General features: G+C 51.6%; 2 protein-coding genes across 5 annotated transcripts in view; both read right to left on the reverse strand.

The window, feature by feature from the left end:
- Positions 1 to 267: 267 nt before the first annotated feature.
- Positions 268 to 5,550, reverse strand: TEDC2 (tubulin epsilon and delta complex 2). 4 transcript variants are annotated; one of them, XM_066275211.1, is made up of 10 exons: positions 5,491 to 5,550; positions 5,276 to 5,374; positions 4,960 to 5,030; positions 4,477 to 4,852; positions 3,959 to 4,012; positions 2,827 to 2,920; positions 2,554 to 2,665; positions 2,368 to 2,469; positions 1,782 to 1,972; positions 268 to 1,431 (listed from the first exon to the last, which is right to left on the reverse strand). In XM_066275211.1, the coding sequence occupies exons 1-10, from the start codon at positions 5,514 to 5,516 to the stop codon at positions 1,285 to 1,287; spliced, it is 1,272 nt and encodes a 423-aa protein (XP_066131308.1). In that variant the 5' UTR covers positions 5,517 to 5,550; the 3' UTR covers positions 268 to 1,284. The 4 variants fall into 4 exon arrangements, with proteins under 4 accessions (XP_066131308.1, XP_066131305.1, XP_066131307.1 ...); XM_066275208.1 differs by having other exon boundaries at positions 1,782 to 2,035; XM_066275210.1 differs by having other exon boundaries at positions 1,782 to 1,969; positions 5,482 to 5,543.
- A 2,162-nt stretch (positions 5,551 to 7,712) lies between these two features.
- CCNF (cyclin F) overlaps positions 7,713 to 21,014 on the reverse strand; it is a 31,202-nt gene continuing 17,900 nt past the window's right edge. The window contains exons 11-17 of the mRNA XM_066275212.1: positions 19,491 to 19,614; positions 19,052 to 19,232; positions 18,500 to 18,587; positions 11,532 to 11,631; positions 11,307 to 11,434; positions 10,410 to 10,579; positions 7,713 to 9,697 (exon numbers count right to left, since the gene is read on the reverse strand). Of these exons, the coding sequence (XP_066131309.1) occupies positions 9,228 to 9,697; positions 10,410 to 10,579; positions 11,307 to 11,434; positions 11,532 to 11,631; positions 18,500 to 18,587; positions 19,052 to 19,232; positions 19,491 to 19,614 (1,261 nt within the window). The 3' untranslated portion in view covers positions 7,713 to 9,227. The remainder of the gene's footprint in view (positions 9,698 to 10,409; positions 10,580 to 11,306; positions 11,435 to 11,531; positions 11,632 to 18,499; positions 18,588 to 19,051; positions 19,233 to 19,490; positions 19,615 to 21,014) is intronic.

Raw genomic sequence — 21,014 nt, forward strand, 5'->3', positions numbered from 1 at the left:
GATCCCGGTCGGGCGCATGCGGGAGTCTGTCTCTCCCCGTTTCCAGCTTCAGAAAAAAAATATATATATATATATGTGGCGTTCATGGCTCTCTCAGCCAAAAAGGTTCCCGATCCCTGATTTAAAGAATGCCACAGCCTCCCTCACCAGGGCCCAGGGCTGTGAAGCATCTTGTATCTCATTTATCTTCACCCCAGGCTAATAACCACTCCCCCCAGTGTAACAGTGGTGACAACGCTGAGATTTGAGGCTCAGAGTCTTTAAGAATCTTTTAAAAAATTTATTATTTATTCATTTTACAGAGGAGAGAGAAAGGGAGAGAGGGAAGGGGAGGAGCAGGAGGCATCAACTCCCACATGTGCCTTGACCAGGCAAGCCCAGGGTTTTGAACCAGCATCCTCGGAATTCCAGGTCAACACTTTATCCACTACGCCACCACTGGTCAGGCAAGAATCTTGCTGAAAGTCCCAAAGCAGCCAACAGTCAGTGTAAACCCAATATGTGACTGGTTTAAAATCAGAGGCCATGCCCTTGACCTCTTGCCTTCCAAAGTAATGATTCCTTCAAAAGGGGAGGTGGGAGCCCCAGAAGAAGTAATAGAAGAGCAGATGAGGGGTGATGAGTAAAGGACCTGTTCCCTGTTGGAGGTCTTGGTAAAAAACACTTGATAAATTTTTGGAAAACAAAAACACAAAGTAAACCAAAATATGCATCAAATCCCATTTTGGTATGATAAATATATATACTTAAGTAGTTTTTTAAAAAATATTTTATTTATTGATTTTTAGAGAGTACTTAAGTAGTTTTAATGTCACATAAGCAGCTTGTAAGCCTAAACTGAGAAAAAACAGCCCTGACCAAGTACTCAGTGGATAGAGCATTGTACTGGCAAGCTGAGGGTAAGGGCACATACAAGAAGCAACCAATGAGTGCACAACTAAATGGAACAACTAAGTGGGCCGAGCTAATGCCCCTCTCTCTCAAATCAGTGGAAAAATTAAAGTGAGAGAAAACAGAGGTAGCTAAGAAAAGCTCTCCATGGGTTTCTGGTCTCCCCAAGCCACTGGAGGGCCCAGTTGACCAGATTTAGCAGCTGTGAGAAGGGACCTATGTCCTCAGGAAGAGCCAGGGGGCTGTCCATGCCCCTTGGAAACCTGGTCTCCCCGGGTGGCCAGGCATCTTGGCCTAGGCCACTGCCATCAGTGAGAATCTCCCCAATCCTTGTTCATTAACTCGGACTAGAGAGGGGGTGCTCTCCCCAGCTTGCCCTGACACAGCAAGGGTTCAGTCATCAGGCTCATCTCGCAGGATGGTGAGGAAATGATGGCCTCCCTCACAGAGAAGGCTGTGCACAGCCCGGAACAGCGCCAGCCTGGGCGGTCCCAGTGGCTCCCGTGTGCTCACCAAGGGGAGGAGCTCTGCCATCAGGACCTGGTGGAGAGATGTAGAGTCAGCGTAGTTGCAGAGAGGCCTTGTCCCAGACAGCTAGTCCAGAGCCCCCATAGGAGGGCCCAGGGAGTGTGGCAATCCCAGGGCAGGCTTTGAGGCACCATGCTCCAGCCTCTCCCTCCTCCAAAAGCTCCTAGCTCTCTGCTGCAGCCCCAAGGCCTGGCTGGTGCTGGCAAGTGCACAAGCCCAGAGGCTCCCATCTTCCTGGGGGCTACGGTGGGGAGCAGAGAAAGGTTCATAAGCCTCACAAGGCTCCAGACCCAGAATCTTCTCATGGCTCCCTCTCTCCTGGCACCCAGCCACCTACTCCCCACCTCTTACTCTAGAAATACCTTTTCCAGGTGGATCTGCTGGTCCAGCATGCCCACTCGAAGCCTGAGGGCCGCCAGGGTCTGCAGCTCCTCGGTGCTGGAGTAGAGAAGCAGCTGGGGGCCCCAGATGGGGTCTGCTCTTCCTCCACAGGGCAATGAAGCCCTGGGAAGTCTTCCCTCAGGCCATGGCTTCAGTGGCTGTTCCACCACTGCTGTGAGGACAGGAGGATGTGGCCTCATGGGGTTGCAGCTAGGCACTTCCTCCCCACTCTCCTCTAAGGGGTACAAAGTTGCAAAGTCTCCATTTGCCTCTTGGATAAAGCCCTATTGTCTAGTCATCTCTTGCAAGGCTAGGTCAGTTATCTGCCAGTACCTCTCTGATTCTCACATGCTACTTTTTCAATAACTGGACAAATAAACAAACTCTTTAGAGTGGTGGGGCTCTGTATGTAGGGAGAGGGAATGGGATGGGGGAACTGTCCAGACTGGTCCCATGGGACAACTGGGGAGAGCTCTTCGGTTGTTATTAAAGGCCCAAATCCTGCCCTGTAGCCAGAGGGGCTTGATCCCCTCCCAGACTGCAGTACCAGTGGGGGTGGAGTCTCACCCGCCTGCAGCTCCTGTAGCCTATGGAGACACTGCCCCACCATGGCCTGCAGCCCCTCCAAGGTAAGCAGGCAGCGGTACTCCTGCATCCAGTCTGTAGGGTCTATAAGAGTCAAGGAGGGCAGGCTGAGTCCATGTTGGTCCTGTAGCCTTCCCCACCCTAAGACCTGTATCAGGGCCCACTGACCTGTTGTGAGCTCTTCCCTCATTCGCAGTCTCAGTAGCGAGGAGGCCTTCTGCAGGCACCCCACTTCTGCCTCCACCTCTGCAGCACTGAGCCCAGAGCTGGGCCAGCCAGACTGGACACAGGTCAGGGAAAGTCCCCTGTGGTGAGCTCTCCCCCACCCACAAAGATGGGGTTTGCAAGTGGCTCTGGACCTTCCTGGAGTTGCTCCTCAAATTCACCAAGTGTAGAAGCAGACACTTCCCCCTAATCCCCTAGCAAATCCAGTAAGGATACAGTCATCTGCATTTTCTGGAGGAACTGGGTTTTGGAGAACACAGTGGCATCCACGGAGTCGCTGGTCTGTGTAGAGCTGAGCTGGGCCCACAGGCTGGGATGTAGACATGGGTACCCCAGGAACCAGGGAGGGATCATTATTCCAGCCAGCTGGGGGCCTCAGGAAGTAGGTATGGGCCAGAACAGGGGCCCCAGCCTGGGCTTCTGAGTGCCAGGAAGGGCCTTGGGAGCCTTTAGGGAACTAAGAGGACACTGGCCAGCTAGCTGACCCAATCTGGAAAATACTAGGAGAGAATTCCAGGAAGAAGGGGAAAGGGGCCAGCAGTGACTGGTAACTATGATGACTGGTCAGAGCTCTGGGTGCTGGCTCTGTACCAGGCACAGTGCATAACCTGAAAGGAACCACTTTGGTTAACATCTCTACAGAGCTACCAATATTATCATCACCTGCATGTGGAAGACAAACTGGGACTCATAGACACCAGGTGCCTTGCTCAAAGTCTTGCAGACTACAAGTAAGCAGCTGAGCTGGGGGCCTCAAAACCCACTGAGTCTAAGGCCACTATGGCAGTCTGAGCTGGGCAGACTCTCTCTCTCTCTTTTTTTTTTTTTGGTATTTTTCTGAAGTTGGAAATGGGGAGGCAGTCAGATATGTGCTCAACTGGGATCCACCCGGCATGCCCACCAGGGGGCGATGCTCTGCCCATCTGGGACGTTGCTCTGTTGCAACCAGAGCCATTCTAGCGCCTGAGGCAGAGGCCAGGGAGCCATCCTCAGCACCTGGGCCACCTTTGCTCCAATGGAGCCCTGGCTGCGGGAGGGGAAGAGAGAGACAGAGAGGAAGGAGAGGAGGAGGGGTGGAGAAGCAGATGGGTGCTTCTCCTGTGTGCCCTGGCCAGAATCAAACCCAGGACTCCTGCATACCAGGCCGACGCTCTACCACTGAGCCAACCGGGCAGGGCCCTGGGCAGACTCTCTTAATAGTGTCCCTACCTAACAAAGAAAGTAGAGGGATCTTTTGGAAAAGTCTTACCAACATGCCCCCAAACTGGTGGGAAGCCTTGGCTTCCCTGCTTTCTACATTCCTCTGGTCTCCCCATCACCCCCACCCAGTCACAGGACTCAGCCTCACCGGGAGTTCTGAGAAGCCGCCTTCCTGAAGGCCATGGGCAGCTGCAACAGGGTCCTGTCAGGAAAGCCAGTGCTCAGAAAAACGTCGCTTCACCCTGGGGCTGCAGACCCTGTACCTTGCTCATAGCCCACTCAGGGGTGAGACTTAGTACCCCTCCCCCCCACAACAGGGCCTCCAGAGTGATCATGTGAGCCAGCTCAGTCCAGGTCTGCTCTGGCAGAGAGAAGAGCGAGTACCACAAGCAGAGCCCATCTGGAGCCCCTGGGTTGAGTAGATAACTGAACAGGACACTGGACAGCCAAGGGAGGAGAGTGGAACAGGCTCTAGCTTGTCAAACTGGGCACATTTATACCCAGCTGTTCCAGCTTCAGGCCATGGGCCTCATGGGTGGCACTCTAGAACCCACACCCACCTCAATGCCCTGCCCTCCCTGACACCCCAAGTCCCAGACTACAGCTGCTGGCCAGGGTCTGATCGGGCAAAGAGCAGTTCCTCCAGTGAGGGTATCAGAAACCTACCCCTTCTCTTTCAGTCTGAAAGCTTCTGGCGCCTGAGGGGCAGCTGAGGGGGCTACTGGTTGGTCTCTGAGGCTTTGTCCAGGCTTGGCAGTGTGGGGCCTTCTCCGTATACAGGTCTGATCCCCCGCTGACAGAAGCCTGGGTTTAGGGAGGCGGGAAGCAGGCGTGGTGGTCTGGCCTATGCCCCTGGGGGGTTTTCTTTCAGAAGCCCGGGGTGGGGCAGAGGCTGTGGTAGCATGAGTAGCAATGGACCCAGACTTCAGGCTGGAGGCCTTGTCTCCAGTCTTCGAAATGCCTCTTCGCACCTGCACAGCTTTCTCCAGTGCCTGGGTCAGCAACTCCAGCTCCTTGAGGTCTTGGGGGCAGGGTGTGCATGCTGTAAAAGCCCAGGCGTAGTGAGCTTTCACCACTGTCCCCAGGAGAATCCTGCATGCCAGGAGACTGGTCAGGGGCAGCACCTGGAGGCGGGTGGCGGAGGTTTACCTGGAGGCAGGACCTCTTCATTAGTTTTTGGCCCTGGAGTTGGCTCTGGAGCCGGGGTCTCGGCTGGTTCCCTGCGAAGACACAGGGTAGCCGTGGCACACGGCCAGGAAGCGGAACCTAGGCCCAACAGACTCCGCGGGGTCGCCTGGCTTCGAAGCAAAACCCCATCCTCAGAACCTTCAAGGAAAGGGGGAAGTACCGACAACCGGTAACTCGGAAGTGGGCGCTGGGCCCGGCCTCTGGGTCCGGGGTTCTGGGAGGGGTTCTGAGGGCCCGAGGGAGGGAGGTCTAGCAGGTGGTCCCAGAGTCCGCGTACCAGGCCCGGAGCAGCCGCCGGGAGACTCGCAGGCTCCGCTCCAGTTGTCGCTGTCGCTCCGCACAGGTGTCCAGGGCGTCCCGCAGCTCGGCCATCAGCCTGGGAAGGACAGATGGGCAGCTCAGACCCGGGAAAGCCTCCCTCGGGCCTCGCTCGCTCCCATTCCTGCTCCCTCTCCCGCTCCCTCCCAGACTCCTCTGTCGCACGGGCCACACCGGCGCGAGCAGTGCGCGGGCAGCATGAAAGCGGCAGCCACTCTTCAGGAATTGCCGCCGCAGGAAAGCCCCACCCCTTCCGGGATATAAGCCCGCCCCTTTCCGACGAGCTACCCAATCCTGAGCCCAGAGCCCCCCACCGCCACCCCACTCCGGCGCACCCGGCGCTCCCTCCCTCCCTGAGCTAGGTACCATGGCCTGGGGTGCCGCGCAGGCTTCTGGCGTGAGTAACTGGGTAGATGGTGGCATCTGTGATCGCTTCGTCTTTGTCCTTATTGAAGGTACTCTGAATTAGGGCCCACCTACCTTGTTGACCTGGGGAGTGGCCCAGTCGGTATTTACTGGCCACAGTCGCTAGAGATGAGGATGAAGTGTGTGTTGGAAGCGAGGTGGGGGCGGGGAGTGAGCATGGAGGGGATTCACTTCTGGACATACTGGTGAAGTGATGACATCGAGGGGAGGCATTAGGAAGGCACCTGGGCAGTGAGGGCTGAAGCAAGATGGCCCAAGGTGGAACAGGTGTGCATAGTCAGAGACAGTGGAGGAATGGATGAAGGAAGAACGAGCTCAGAGAGGTGGAGGGACAGCAGAGCCCGGTGTCAAAGAAGTGGAAGGCTTTACTAGGATGTCCAAGGGATGGGGGATGGGGTGTGCAGTGACTAAATGAACACCCTGGGTTGGAGGAGTGATGCGGACAAGGTCCAGTGTAATTGGAGATAAGAATAGAGATTTGGGGGTAGCCGAAAGGACAACAAATCTTGGAGGCAGGGTTGTTTCCAGATGGAGAGCTGTTCATACTGTAGTCACTAAAAGGGAGGTGCTGCAACATAGGAGAGAGAGTTGAGGGGGTCAGACAGAGAAGGGGAAGAGGGTTGGGACCCGGGCAGAGCTTGCTTTTAGGGTGGCCCCTCCATCGGCAGTGGCCTGGTTTCATGCCTAATGGGGGGAAGGTGATGCCATTCCTGCCAAAAATGACGTTCTCTGTAAGGTAGGAGGGGAGAGGAAAACGCACCCATCAGTACTTAAGAGACCACACCACTCAGGTCACCAAGCTGATTGTTAGAACTTAGGGAGACACAGGGAGAACCCACACTGTGATCAGGCAGTTTTAGGTTCCACTGGAGTAGTTTTCTCCCACAGGTTGGGAGAAGGCAGACATGGGTCCACCCAGAGTTGAGACTTTTTTTTTTTGTGACAGAGACAGAGAGAGGAACAAATAGGGACAGACAGACAGTAAGGGAGAGAGATGAGAAGCACCAATTCTTCATTGCAGCACCTTAGTTGTTCATTGGTAGATGAGAAGCACCAATTCATTGCAGCACCTTAGTTGTTCATTGATAGATGAGAAGCACCAATTCTTCATTGCAGCACCTTAGTTGTTCAGTGATTGCTTTCTCGTACGAGCCTTGACTGGGAGGGGCTACAGCAGAGCTAGTGACCCCTTGCTCAAGCCAGAGATCTTGGGCTTCAAGCCAGCGACCATGGGGTCACGTCTGTGATCCCATGCTCAAGCCAGCCACACTGTGCTCAAACCAGCAACCTTAGGGTTTCAAACCTGGCTCCTCTGCATCCCAGTCTGACACTCTATTCACTACACCACCACCTGGTCAGGTGGAGAGTTGAGATTTTGATAAGAAGCCATGACAAGTGCCCCAAAGTGACTTGAGTGACAGTAGGAAGTAACAACAGGCCCTGCCCAGCTGGCTTAGTGGATAGAGCATAGGCCCAGCGTGCAGATATCCCTGGTTCGATTCCTGGTTAGGGCACACAGGAGAAGCGACCATCTGCTTCTCTTCCCCTCCCTCTCCCGCTTCTCTCTTTCTTCCCCTCTCGCATCCAGTGGCTTGATTGGTTTGAGCATGGGCCCTGGGCGCTGAGGCTAGCTCAGTTGGTCCAAGCATTGGCCCCAGACAAGGGTTGCCCAGGTAGATCCTGGTCGGGGTGCATGTGGGAGTCTCTCACTATCTCCCCTCCTCTAAAAAGTAGAAAATGAAGTAACAAGAAGGCAGTTCAGCCTTGGCCTGATAGCTCAGTTGGTGGGTGTGGTCCCAGTAAACAAAGGTTGCCACTAGTTCTGTCCCTAGTCAGGGCACATACAGAAGTGAACTGATGTTTCTGTCTCTCTTTCTCTCTACCCTCGCTCTAAAATCAATAAATAACAATTAAAAAAACAAAAACAAAAAGGCAGTTCAGATATACACGTCACTCAGCTTTCACTATCCTCATCACATTTAATCCTCACAACACCCCTGTGAGGTAGGTATTCTTGCCCCATCTTACAGGTACACAGTTGACAAGAGGTCTACAATCCTAACACCAGGGTCCCCTTACCTCAACCACATGCCAGGTGGTCAGAATTCTCTTACAGTAGCAAAGACAGCTCCCGTGGGGACATAGATAGACACATACACACGCACACACCTACACCCACCCAGAAAAGCCACTTCTGAGTCAGCATCTCCACATTACTGTAGTTCCGGTTCAAGAGCATTTGGGGAACACCCCTGGCCAAGTGGTTCTGACATTTTGAGAGGAAACAAAAGCTATTGTAGCACGGCAAGTGTCAGTGGCCAACCCAACTGGGGAGAGGTCAGGGTCACTATTGGGCAGATTGCTCTGGTGTTTTGGCTGCTGCCCCCAAGGGAGGGGGGAGCCCAAGTCTCTGGGCTAGTTATTCTCAGGAACACACAGCAGACCTACCCTTGCCCCACAGGCAAGGACAGATCCTCTGAATCTTGCTCTTCTGCCTCTGGGTCACCTCATTTATAAATGACTCTTAATTTCCTGGCTAACCTCTCCAGGAAAATTCTTTTTGCATAAACAGAGTTAGGATAGCTTTGAGGGGTTTGAATCAGATTTTCTTGTTTTAGCTAAATAATGTTAAAGAATCTATTTTTTTTAAATGTTAATACCTTCTATTTGAAATTTTTGTTTTCATCTTAGAAGATAGAAATACAGGAAAAGAAATGGCCCAGAAATTCAGCACAAAGAGATGTTCATACAGACACTATCTGTTGGGGACACAGATAGATCACTTTGGAAGGAGGGACAGATTTCGAAAATGAGCTGGGAATGTAGGAGGGAGGGAGCCTATGACCACATTGAGAACCTGGCCTTTAAAAAGTCAGGGCCATCACGCTTGGCTATCACATGCAGTCCCTTACAATGCATAGGTCAGGGCTCCCTCACCATGGGACCCTCTGCCTTGGGAGGAAGGAGTAGCTGACCAGGGCAGGTAAGGTGGGCATGGAGACAGACCTGTGTTCAGAGTTCTCAGCTCCCCTTAGAACCCCAAACCAGATAGCTGTGGGGAGGGAGGACGCTGTGCCAGGCTACCTGGATCATGTATGAATTGTGAAAGCTGTTGGCTCCCAGGAGAGGGGTTCAGTGGGGCTGTGGTTATCAGGTCGTGGGCTTAAACCTTCCTAGAAAGCAGAAACAACACAGGGTGTGTGTGGTGAAAGGAGAGACAGAGAAATAGGTTTTACATGGTGTTTGGCTTTGAGATTAAACTTTTCAGAGAAGGATCTGAATTTTTCTTCTGATTTAGACATTCTAATGGCTCAAATGGGACTCCCCTGGTGAAAGACTTAGTGCCTCAAGTGCTCTGTTCCCTGTTTGAGGCCTCCCCCCCACTGGGGGGTCTACACATCACCCACCTCCCATGCCCCCAGGCCTCACTAGTGCATCAGCAGCCCTCTTCCTGCCAGCATTCACTGTGGCAAACACTGACACACTCACAGCTTCAGGAAGCACAAGTTCGTGTCCTGCTCCTCCTGGATGGGGGCCGACAGGTTTTTCCTTTTCACCTGTTGCTGGGGAACACTGCTTTCTGGGGAACTTGGGGCACGACACTGTAAACACGACTTTCTGGCATGATGGTGGCAAGGCTGTGTGTTCAAGTCACTGCCTGGGGACAGTACTGAGGTAGAATGGGGAGGGCTGCCATCCGAGGAGTTTGTGGGGCTCACGCTGCTGATGGAAGAGTACCCTGAGGTTATCATGTCCTTGCCCCATTCCCTGCCACCACAGAGAGGGGCCTTGGGCCCTGCGGCCAGAGGCGGCTGGGTGTTCGGCATCATGGTATGCAGGTCCTGGCACTCTTCGTCCTCTAGAGAGGCCTCCTCATCACTCGATTCTTGACAGCAGTGCTGTTCTGGGTTGAGGTACACCACAGTGACATCAAGGACGCCGCTAGGAGCTGTCACTACGGGAGAAGTCAGGGGAGGTCAGGCCATGGACAGTACTAGGGTGACTCCCTGTCTAGTTGGGACCCTGGTGGCCCAGGGCTCAGCTGTCATGCAGCTCACTTGGCTACATATGTAAACCTTGCCAGATAGTTTCCTGTACTGATCTCCTTCAGGATAAGGAATGGAGGATGAATTGCCTCCTTCAGGCTCTGGATGACACCCAGTAGGACATAGGGGACAGTAGGAAGTAACAACAAACTGGTCATCTAATAGTTGACCTAATTTCCTGAATGGACACAAAAGAAAGCAATTGGAAAATCGACAGAAACTGGATTGGGCTTTCTATGCAGGGAGCTGCCTGAGAAAACGGGGGCGAGGCCTCCTGCAGCCTCCCTTGGAGGAGTCTGTGAGGCACAGAGCCCAACAGGGCAGTGGGGAGCACATCTCACACAATGTTCTAGGAAGATCATATTGTGAACTCCAGACAGGGTCTCTTCCTCTTCCCCTACCCTGGTGAGGTCCTTCTATTAACACAGGCCTGGCTGGGGCTGGATACAGACTTGGCCTACCCCCTGCTGTGGTGTCCTAGGGCCTCTGCTTGCTCACATATACCTGTAGCTGGACATGTTTTTCTGTAAGTAAGGCCCGGGGCCCTTCACAAGAGCTGCCCTTCTGCCCACTGCCCCCTCTGGCCTAGCCCCTGGGGGGTTTCATGTCCATAGGACTTACCCTCGCCCTCCTTCTCGCCCTCACTCTCTTGGTCACCCTCATAGCCAGAGCAGTAGTCCAGGTTCCAGTCCAGGAAGCTGCCCAGTAACGTCTCCTCCTGGCTGGACAGCTCTGCGGTGGGCGTGGTGACAAAGCTGCCCCTGTCCTCCTGGAGGCTGTTCTCCCGCTTCCTGTGAGGTAGAAGAGCCAGAAACTGAGTCACAGGCAGCTGTGTTGGATCCCTGGCACCTGCCCACCCTGGCCTAGTGTACGGTGATAGACAAGACAAAGCTGCCCAGTGCCTGCCCTCGGGAGTCCCAGAGGCGGGACCAGAGGCACAGTGAGAGTTCTGGCTCATCTAGACTTTGCAGAATCAGTAAGAGTTCTTCATGTGGATGAGAAGGGAAGTTATTCCAGGAGTGTACAGCCAGGACATTGAGGTGGGGAAGAGCGAAGTGAACAGGATACACACAGATTAGGGTGGAGATGAGGGTGAGTAGGGGAGGTGCTGAGGACACTAATCTGGTTGCAGCTGGAATGCATGGAGTGGTGGCAACATCATGGAGTAGAGGGCCCAGGGAGGGCGCCATGACCAGTACGTGGCAGGACCAGAGCCTGCCGCAGAGCTCACCCTGTGCTCAAGCCCAAGCCCATCTTTCCTCAGAGGAGACCAGTCAAAGCAAGAAAGAGTACATGGAAGGACAGGGCAGCTCAGGTCCAGGGGCCTAAGGCCTGGACTCAACACAGCTTCAATTTTTACGGGGCCTTTTCCTTCTCCCTGTTATGCCTCAGGAGCCCCCTGTGTATAAAAGGGGTGACAGAGCGCCACAGGCAGTTGCAGGGGTCATGAGGGAACCAGGGTCCAGTACGCAAAAGCCAACACTGCACTGTACCCTTCTAGATCCCTGGCTTACTAACCTCTTAGTTCTTCTTGCAGAGGGAGAGGTAAGGAAGGCGTGAATGTCCCCTGAGCTGAGGAAAGGTGGAGGTTCTGGGCTCTCCTGTTTCACTCCCAGAGCCGCACATACTTGGCTGTAGCTCAGCACCTGAGAGGAAGTGGAGTCAGAGGGAGGGAATAGGTCCCAAGGGGCAGGCAGGGGCCTGTCCCCACCGCAACCAGGACAAAGAGTAGGAGGGTGGCACCTCTTCCTGGCTGATCTCTTCATAGCGCTTGTCCTCAAATCGCTGCTTCACGGCAGTCAGAGAGACTTGTCTGTAGTCCTTGGGGATGTCATCATGGAAACTGCAAACAGAGGTATACATAAGGGACAATGGGAGGACAGGTGGGGTTCTAGGGTGGCATTATCAACATGCCCACCCCAAAATACAGTACTCCCATTTTAGTCTCTAGCACTGAAAGGAGAGGGAACCACATACTTTGCAAAACAGCCCAGTGTTGGCAGATAAAACAGGGTACTGCTGTGGAGGAGCCTAGCAGTTCCTAACAGTGTTAACCCTATGACCCAGCAATTCAATCCCAGGTATATCCCCAAGAGAAATGTAAACACATGTTCACAAGGAAACTTATACGTGGACGCTCAGAACAGCATGATTCTCAACAGCCAAATGGTGGGAACAAGACTGAGCAAGCGGTGCTGCAGTGGATAGAGCGTTGGCCTGGGACGCAGAGGACCCAGGTTCAAAACCCTAAGGTTGCCGGCTTAAGCATAGGCTCACCAGCTTGAGCATGGGGTCACTGGCTCAGCTGAAATCCCCCCACCCCCCAGTCAAGGCACAAACGAGAAAGCGATCAATGAACAACTAAGGTGCGACAAAGAATTGCTTCTCATCCCCCCCTGCTAAAAACAAACAAAAAACGTGACCTGTGAAGTGACCAATGAATGTACAACTATGGGAAATGAATGTGTCACTCTTTCTGCTGATCCTAAAATCAATCAATAAAGAAAAGGAAGATTATTTAATATTTCATATAATACTGACTTGGTGGTGATGAGCTTCTTGAGCTTTTCTTTTTTTTTTTTTTTTTTTTAATTTTTTTTTTAATCTTTTTTTTTTTTTTTTTTTTAAATTTTTATTTTATTAATTTTTTTGAGAGGAGAGAGAGAGAGAGAGAGAGAGAGAGAGAGAGAAGGGGGAGAGAGGAGCAGGAAGCATCAACTCCCATATGTGCCTTGACCAGGCAAGCCCAGGGTTTTGAACCGGTGACCTCAGCATTCCAGGTCAATGCTTTATCCATTGCGCCACCACAGGTCAGGCTTCTTGAGCTTTTCTTGTCTGGGAAGCTCTTTTTATATCCTTCAACTATAAATGATGGCTTCGCTGGGTAGAATAATCTTTGTTGTAAGTCAAGGTTATATATACTTTTCATGACCTTGAATATTTCTTGCCAATGCCTTCTGGCCTGCAAAGTTTCTGTTGAGAAATCAGCTGAAAGTCTTCTTTTTTATGATTATTATTATTATTTTATTTTTATTTTTTGTATTTTTCTGAAGTTGGAAATGGGGAGGCAGTCAGACAGACTCCCACATGCGCCCGACCGGGATCCACCCGGCATGCCCACCAGGGGGAGTTGCTCTGTTGCAACTAGAGCTATCCTAGCGCCGGAGGCAGAGGTCATAGAGTCATCCCCAGCGCCCAGTCCAACTTTGCTCCAGTGGAGCCCTGGCTGCGGGAGGGGAAGAGAGAGACAGAGAGGAAGGAGAGGGGGAGGGGTGGAGAAGCAGATGGGCGCTTCTCCTGTGTACCCTGGCCGGGAATTGAACCCGGGACTCTTGCACACCAGACTGACAATCTACCACTGAGCCAACCGGCCAGGGTAAAAAGTCTTTTTTTAAATTAAAAAAAATTTTTTTTTTTTGGGTATTTTTCTGAAGCTGGAAATGGGGAGAGTCAGACTCCCGCATGCGCCCAACTGGGATCCACCCGGCACGCCCACCAGGGGCGATGCTCTGCCCACCAGGGGGCGATGCTCTGTCCCTCCGGGCGTCGCTCTGTCACGACCAGAGCCACTCTAGCGCCTGGGGCAGAGGCCAAGGAGCCATCCCCAGCGCCCGGGCCATCTTTGCTCCAATGGAGCCCTGGCTGCGGGAGGGGAAGAGAGAGACAGAGAGGAAGGGGGGGGAGTGGAGAAGCAAATGGGCGCTTCTCCTGTGTGCCCTGGCCGGGAATCGTCTTCTTTTTTAATTAAAAAAAAAATTATTTTTTGAGCAAAAGAGAAACATCAATACATTGTTCCACCTATCATGCATGCATTGGTTGATTCTTGCATGTGCCCTTACTGGGGATCAAACCCGCAACCTTGCCATATGGAGACCAGGCCCTACAGGACTGAGCTACCAGGCCAGGTCAGCTAATAGTCTTATGGGAGGTCCCTTGTAGGTAACTGCTTTTCTCTCGCTGTTTTAAAGATTCTTTGTTTTTAACCTTTGGTGTGTTAATTGTGATGTGTCTTGGTGTGGGCCTTTTTAGGTTCATCTTGTTTGGGACTCTGTGCTTCTGGACTTGTATGTCTTTCACCAGGTTAGGTAAGTTTTCTGTCATTATTTATTTATTTTTTTTGTGTGTGACAGAGACAGAGAGAGGGGCAGATAGGGACAGAAGGAGGGGAGAGAGATGAGAAGCATCAATTCTTCATTGCAGCACCTTAGTTGTTCATTGATTGCTTTATTGTATGTGCATTGACCAGAGGCCTACAGCAAAGCGAGTGACCCCTTGCTCAAGCCAGTGACCTTGGGCTCAAGCCAGTAACCATGGGGTCATGTCTACTAGCCTGTGCTCAAGCCGGCGACCATGGGGTTTCAAACCTGGGTTCTCTGCATCCCAGTCTGACGCTCTACCCACTGTGCTACCGCCTGGTCAGACCTGTCATTTTTTCAAATAGGTTTTCAATTTCTTGCTCTCTCTCACTTTTTCTTCCAGCACCCCATGATGCAAATGTTGCTATACCTGAAGCTCTCCCAGAGGCTCCTTACACTGTCTTCATTTTTTTGGATTTTTTTCTTTTTGCTGTTCTGATATGGTGTTTTTAGCTTCCTTATATTCTAGATCACTGATTTGATTTTTGGCTTGATGTACTCTATTGTTTGTTCCCTATAAATTATTCTCACTTCAGTTAGTGTATCCTTCATCTCTTTTTTCTTTCATTTTTTTATTTTTAAGATTTTATTTACTGCCTGACCAGGCGGTGGCAAAATGGATAGAGCGTCAGAGTAGGATGCTGAGGACCCAGGTTCGAGACCCTGAAGTCGCCAGTTTGAGTGCGGGCTCATCTGGTTTGAGCAAAAGCTCACTAGCTTGGACCCAAGGTCGCTGGCTCGAGCAAGGGGTTACCCGGTCTGCTGAAGGCCCGTGGTCAAGGTACATATGAGAGAGCAATCAATGAAGAACTAAGGTGTTGCAACGAAAAACTGATGATTGATGCTTCTCATCTCTCTCTGTTCCTGTCTGTCTGTCCCTATCTATCCCTCTCTCTGTCTCTGTAAAAAAAAAAACAAAAACTAATTTTACAGGTGTGGAACAGGAAGTAGTTGCTTCACTCCAGCTGTTCATTGGCTGCTTGTTGTATGTGCCTTAACCAGGCAAGCCCAGGTTTCAAACCAGTGACCTTAGTATTCTAGGTTGGCATTCTATCTGCTGTGCCACCACAGGCCAAGCAGTGTATCCTTCATTTCTGACTGGTCTTTTTTTATGCCATTGAGGTTCTCACTAATTTCATTGAGCATCCTTATAAATAGTGCTTTGAACTAGGCATCTAGTAGATTGCTCCATGGTTAGTTCTTTCTCTGGAGTTCTGTTCTGTTCTTTCATTTGGGACATGTTTCTTTGTCTTATTATTTAGGCAGCTTCCCTTGTTTGTTTCCATGTACTATGTAGAGCTACCATGTCCCCCTGGCTTGGCAGAATGGCCTAATACAGTAGGTGTTCTGTAGGGTCCAGCGGCACAGCCCCCCGGAGCACCCAAGCTGGGCACTCAGGGTGTGTCTCCTGTGTGGACTGTGTACACCGTCCTCTTGTAGTTGAGCCTTGATTGTTGTTGGCGCTTCAGTAGCAGGGATTTACCCCCAGGCCAATCAGTTGCGAGAACTGGCTGCAACCACCAATTTCTGTGGAAGATCAGCTATCCAGAGGCCCACCCCACAGAGCGGGACTTACTTCAGTGGGGCTCTGGTGACCACTGAATCACCCCCTTGAGAGTGTTCTTTGTGGAGGTGGTTGGGTAGTGAGTCTTCAACTTGGTTGGAAGCTGTCCACTGTGTGTGCTACCTCTGGGGCCTCATGTGAGGTGCAGGCCAATGTCAGCCTCTGTGTTCTGACCAGGACCACCTGGCATGAACTATAAAGTGATCTGCAGATAGCTGCTACTTGTGCTGAGCTTAGAGGTGCCCAGACAAGGCTAAGTTTCAAACCAAGGCCAATTGTTGCTAGTGCCAGGCCTGGGGCTACTTAGCATGAGTTATGGGGCATGCTGAGGCCAGGTGCTGCTTGTTTGAGAACTTTTAGGAAAATCTGAAACATGAGCCAAGACAAGCCATTAGTATGGAAAAAACACTGGAAACAGCTTGGGTGGGCATGAGAGTTGGGTGGGGTGGAGCCTAAGAGACTCACCAGGTTGATAGAACTCAGATATGGTGCCCACCTGCCAGCTCTGTTAGGGGAGAGGGCTCATCAAGGGATCAGTGGCCTCTGCCAGCCTTTCTTTCTGGGAGAATGTTGCCTCCCAAGCTTCTGCCCTGTTGTCAGACAATTCAGTTCGTCCTTGTAAGTCCATACATATGCCCTTTAAAAGGAACTGGCTGGGACTCCAGTGGCCCTCTGGCTCTCTCAGCCTAATCCCCATTGGTTTTTACAGCCAGAAGTTATGAGGTCTTCTCTTGCTGGCATTGGAATCCTGGGCTGGGACTCCTCGCTCATCAGAGGTGACCTCTGCAGCTGAGATATCCCTCCTGATTTCATCCACCATACATGGGCAGGGGACCAACCTGTTCTTGTCTTTGTCCTTCCTACCATTCTTGTCTTCCTACCAGCTAGTTTCTCTAGTTGTACAATTTGCATTCAGCCAGATTTCAGGTGGTTCTGAATAATGACTTTTCTGTAGTTTAGTTGTAATTTTGATGTAGTTGTGAGAAGGTGATAAGGTGTTTATCTACTCTGCCATCTTGACTGAAGTGCAGAGTTTTTCTTTTGAGGGTGATGAAAATATTCTAAAATTGACTGTGGTAATGGCTGCATAACTCTAAATTTACTAAGAGCCTGTTGAATCATACACTTAGAAAATAGTTCAGGCCCTGGCTGGTTGGGTCAGTAGATAGAGCATCGGCATGGCATATGGACATTCTGGGTTCAATTCTTGGTCAGGGTACACAAGAAGCGACCATCTGCTTCTCTCCCCCTTCCCTCCCACAGCCAGTGGCTTGACTGGTTCGAGTGTCAGCCCTGGGTGTAGAGGATAGCTCAGTTGGTCTGAGCGTGTCAGCCTCAGGTGCTGAGGATAGCTTGGTTAATTCAAGCATTGGCCCCAGACAGGTTGCCGGGTGGATCCTAGTCGGGGCGCATATGGAAGTCTGCCTCACTATCTCATCTCCTCAAAAAAAAAGAAAAAAGGAAAAATAGAAAAAAGTTCAGTTTGTAAATAAGTGGTTCTGATTTATCTGATACATCTGGAAATAAAAACCTCAAGGGATAGGTATACAACCTAGCAATAACTTTTGGTAGCAATAACAGGCAATGGCTATTTGCACTCCCTAGCATGAGCAACCACAGGGTTATACACACGCTGACCTGTCACCTGCACTCCCAGTTCATTAGCTTCAAGGTCTGAGCACTGCAGGAGAAAACAGTGGGCTGAATCCCATGTCAACCCCTAATAATAGCTGATAGGTCCCCCCAAAACTGGAGCACAGCAGGGAGTGGGTAGAAACAGTGAATGGGCCAGAGCAGAGGCTGGTCAGAGGGATCTGGGGCCATGCTGGAGTTTTCTGAGCTCAACTTAGAAGGTGTAAGCAGAAGTGACATGTTCAGAGGCCTCCACAGCAGTAATCCAGGAGGTGGCTGGGGGAGTGGCAGTGGAAACTGAGGGCATCAGATCCCAAGATGTAGAAAACCAAGTGCCTTTGCCTTCAGAGTCCCTGGGATGCAGGAACAGAGAACCAGAAATGGGCTGGCCTAAGGTCTCTGCTAGGATGACCAGGGCCTCAGCCACTGAATACCAAATGCAATCTATGAGGAGAAATAGCTCTAGGAGGAGAGAGGTTCTGGCTTGGATAAGCTGGCCGGGGGTCTGGGGCCCCAGGTTTAGATATGTTCTGAATCCTGGAAGTGGTTACATTTTCCAGGGATGTCTGAGGATAAGAAGCCAGAATTACACAGCCTCTCATGCAGCGGGGAGGGGGGCACTGAGGCAGCGTAGCCTGGTGAAGGAAGATCACTACGTGCTTTAGTAGATATGCACGTGGTGGTGAGGGAGTGGGGAACAAAGTGTGTGGGCCACAGAGTGGGAGGAGAGAGTGCCAACTGAGCAGAGATGGGCAGGAGCTGGGGATGTGCTAGTGGCCATAGTTTGCCAGCTCCTAAGCTAGACCATGTGTCTTGCACTGAAATTCATACTTGTCATGGAGATGGTTTTGTTTTTTCTATATATTCTGCTGCCTGTAGAATTTGGTTTGGGTTGGGAGGAGCTACTGCATACATATCAAATGCTAAAAAACAAGTGAAATAAGCAATATGGCCTTGGAATGTTTAAATGTCAACTCTGAGACACACAACTCACTGCAGGAAAGGTCTGTGTGGATTGGTCTTCCCAAGAGAATCCCCTCCCTCCCCCCTGTACTTGAGGATACAGCCTCTGTGGCAGAAGTAAGGTAGAAGAACCCCCCCCTCCTTTTTTTTTAGGGAGAGACAGAGAGAGGGACAGATAGGGACAGACAGACAAGAAGGGATAGAGATGAAAAGCATCAATTCTTCGTTGCGGTACCTTGTTCATTAATTGTTTTCCCATATGTGCCTTGACTAGGGGGCTATAGCCAAGCTAGTGACCCCTTGCTCAAGCCAGCGACCTCAGAGTTTTGGACCTGGGTCCTCTGCGTCCCAGGCCAACACTCTATGCAGTGTGCCCCCTCCTGGTCAGGCAGAACCCATTTCTTTTACAGACTTACCACTTTTGGTGAAGGCTCAAGACGCAGGGTATGAGGTCTGCACAGGAGAACCCAGTGAGGTCCCACAGTCGAGAGGTCCAGGGCTGTGCTGGGGAGAAAAGCAGGAATAGTGGGGCTGTTCTGACACCCACTTACTCCTACAGCCCAGATGGTTCTGTTATGGCATTTTCTGGACTCAGGGTTACAAAGACCTGACACACAAAGCATGCCTGCTCACTGTCAACAGTGTGGGGAATACAGGGGTGGGCACAAGTAGGTTCACAGTTGCCCATATGGAACGTAAGAAGTAATAATAGAAGAATAAACTCTGTTTTACATACTCACAACTATAAACCTACTTTTGCTCGCCCCTGTACTTAAGCTAGAGCCATCCCTAACCTCACCCTCAGAGAATGGCTTTTAGTCCATTCTGGTGTTTTCTTCTCCAGGGGAGGGGGGCCTATTTCTGTCTCTCCCCCCTTCTATCTGAACATCGTCTCCTGACTCCAGGAATTGCCCAAGCCCCTGGCTTAGCCTATGCTGAGCAGCTGGCCCGAAAGGCAGGCTCCTTACTCTGCCCATGTGTCAGCCTTGCTAGCAGCAGGGCGGCCGTGGCCAGGTGGGCTGGCGAGTAGGCAGCCAGGCTGGTATGCAGCAGGGAGAGCTCGCAGAGGAAGCTGCACAGGTGCTGGGTTCTTGGCGCCACAGGGATCAGCGTCAGCAGGATGTCCTTGTAATCAACCACAGTGGGGACCTAGACAGAACCGGGAGTGGGGTCTCAGCACACAAAGAGCTCACCCACCCACTCAACAGGGAGTCTGGCCCAACACAGGGTTTGGCATCACTGACGTTCAGGATGAATGCCAGGGCAAGCGGTGACAAGACGCCCTCTGGGTCCAAGAGGACTTCTTAGGGCAGGAAAGCTCAACACCGTGAGGTTGCCCTTGGATGCTGCTGCCCCCTCATGTGACCTCCACTGTGATTTACAAGGGAAAAGCAAAAAGCCACTTACTCGAATCTTCCCTTCCAGGGCGGAAATGATCTCTCCCATCATCCTCACCAGGTCCTCATACTTGTACGTGTTGTCTGTGAGCCACACAGCTTCCCGGATTGTCAAGATCTCTTTGTTGATGAACCTAGAACAGTGAGAAGGGGTCTGAGAGTGAAGCCCAATTCCCTCAGTCGGGCAATCACTTCAGTGACAGTGGGTGGGGAGGGTCAAAGAGTGGACCTGGGTGCCTATGACTGCAGATGGCAACTGAAAAGATCACATAACCGTGTCATAAGGGGCTGGAAAGGAAGAGAGAATAGTGCCATGGACCAGTGAGAATGGCTGGAACATCTGTGTGCAGAACACACAGATGTTTCTGCAAAAGGCAGCTATTAATGACGTGACCAGCCAATCCTCTTAGTGCCTCCAGGGAGGGGAGTTTGCCTGCCTTGTGCCAGATTCTGCAGTGAGTATAAATGGCAGGTGAGCCAGCAGAGCCGAGCTAGAAGTTGTTTGAATGTTTGTACACAGCAGAGTCTGACCACTGGAACTGTGATTGTCCCTTAGGCAGGTGCTCTGTACTCTCCACCAGAGCCAACTTTCAGTGGACACTCTGGTCCAGTGGCCTGCTGAGGACAGGGCCTGTGATCACGGTCCTGAGGACTCTGCAGCTCCCACATTGCTGTTGGCTTGACTGAAAGGAGAGGAGGTACAGGGACCACGGGGGCTGAAAAGATGAGATGCAAGTGGGGTCGCCGAGAACCCTGAGCTTGAAGCCATAGCACGTGCTACTTTAAGAGCAGAGGAGGGAGTATCTTGGCCTCTAAAACATTTTAAAGCAATTAGCATCTCGCTGCTAGTCAGTCTGTGGTCCAGTAACTCAGTCTCTGATGGCAAGGATGTAAGTGTGCCATGCAGATCCAGGAGGCTCTCTCTGGTGAGAAGACTTGAAATGCTAAGGGGCCCGGAATAGCATGCAGCGGTCTGTTTACTGACCCCGAGCCCACACTTCCTCCGCCTGTGGTCATACAACCCTGCCTCCATGACTACCCAGAGACCACGCTTTCTAATTCCAAGTGTCCACGTGACTGAACATGCTGTGAAGGTAGACATGGTGACTATAGTGGTCAAGGGGGGTAATGGTAGAGAGTAAGACAGAAACTGGGGCTCCTCTGTGACCTCGTGAAACAGAAAAGCCATCCCAATGACATGGTGAGCCTGGACCCCTCTGCCTCTGGGTTCCTGTGCAAAAGAAATCAATCTTTATAGTTTGCACTACTGTGTACAATGAGCCTGTTCCACACTCCCCCAAGCCTTACACACAAGGATGGTTGGTCTGGAGAGAGTATTGTCCAGGGTAACTGGCAGGCCACCTGGTTTAGGAAAACTAGAAAATGCAAACTGTGTGATGGGAATCGCTGTCCATACTGCTTCCAAAGGCAGAGCTGGCAGACAGGCAGCTGCTAAAGGGCGCAGACTTAGGTAGAATGTACCTAAGGCGCAGACTTAGGTAGAATGGCACAGCTTATACGATCGCCGCTGCCA

This window comes from Saccopteryx bilineata, chromosome 4, assembly GCF_036850765.1.
Source record: "Saccopteryx bilineata isolate mSacBil1 chromosome 4, mSacBil1_pri_phased_curated, whole genome shotgun sequence".
In the NCBI taxonomy this organism is placed as follows: Eukaryota; Metazoa; Chordata; class Mammalia; order Chiroptera; family Emballonuridae; genus Saccopteryx; species Saccopteryx bilineata.

Excerpts from the sequence above, each read along its gene's own strand:
- TEDC2 (XM_066275208.1), bottom strand. The coding sequence starts at position 5,516 with ATGCTGCCCGCGCACTGCTCGCGCCG. Across the intron at positions 2,036-2,367 it reads GCTACAGGAGCTGCAGGCGG|AGGAGAGTGGGGAGGAAGTG; the intron begins GTGAGACTCCAC and ends TGTACCCCTTAG. Across the intron at positions 1,432-1,781 it reads AGCAGATCCACCTGGAAAAG|GTCCTGATGGCAGAGCTCCT; the intron begins GTATTTCTAGAG and ends TCTCTCCACCAG.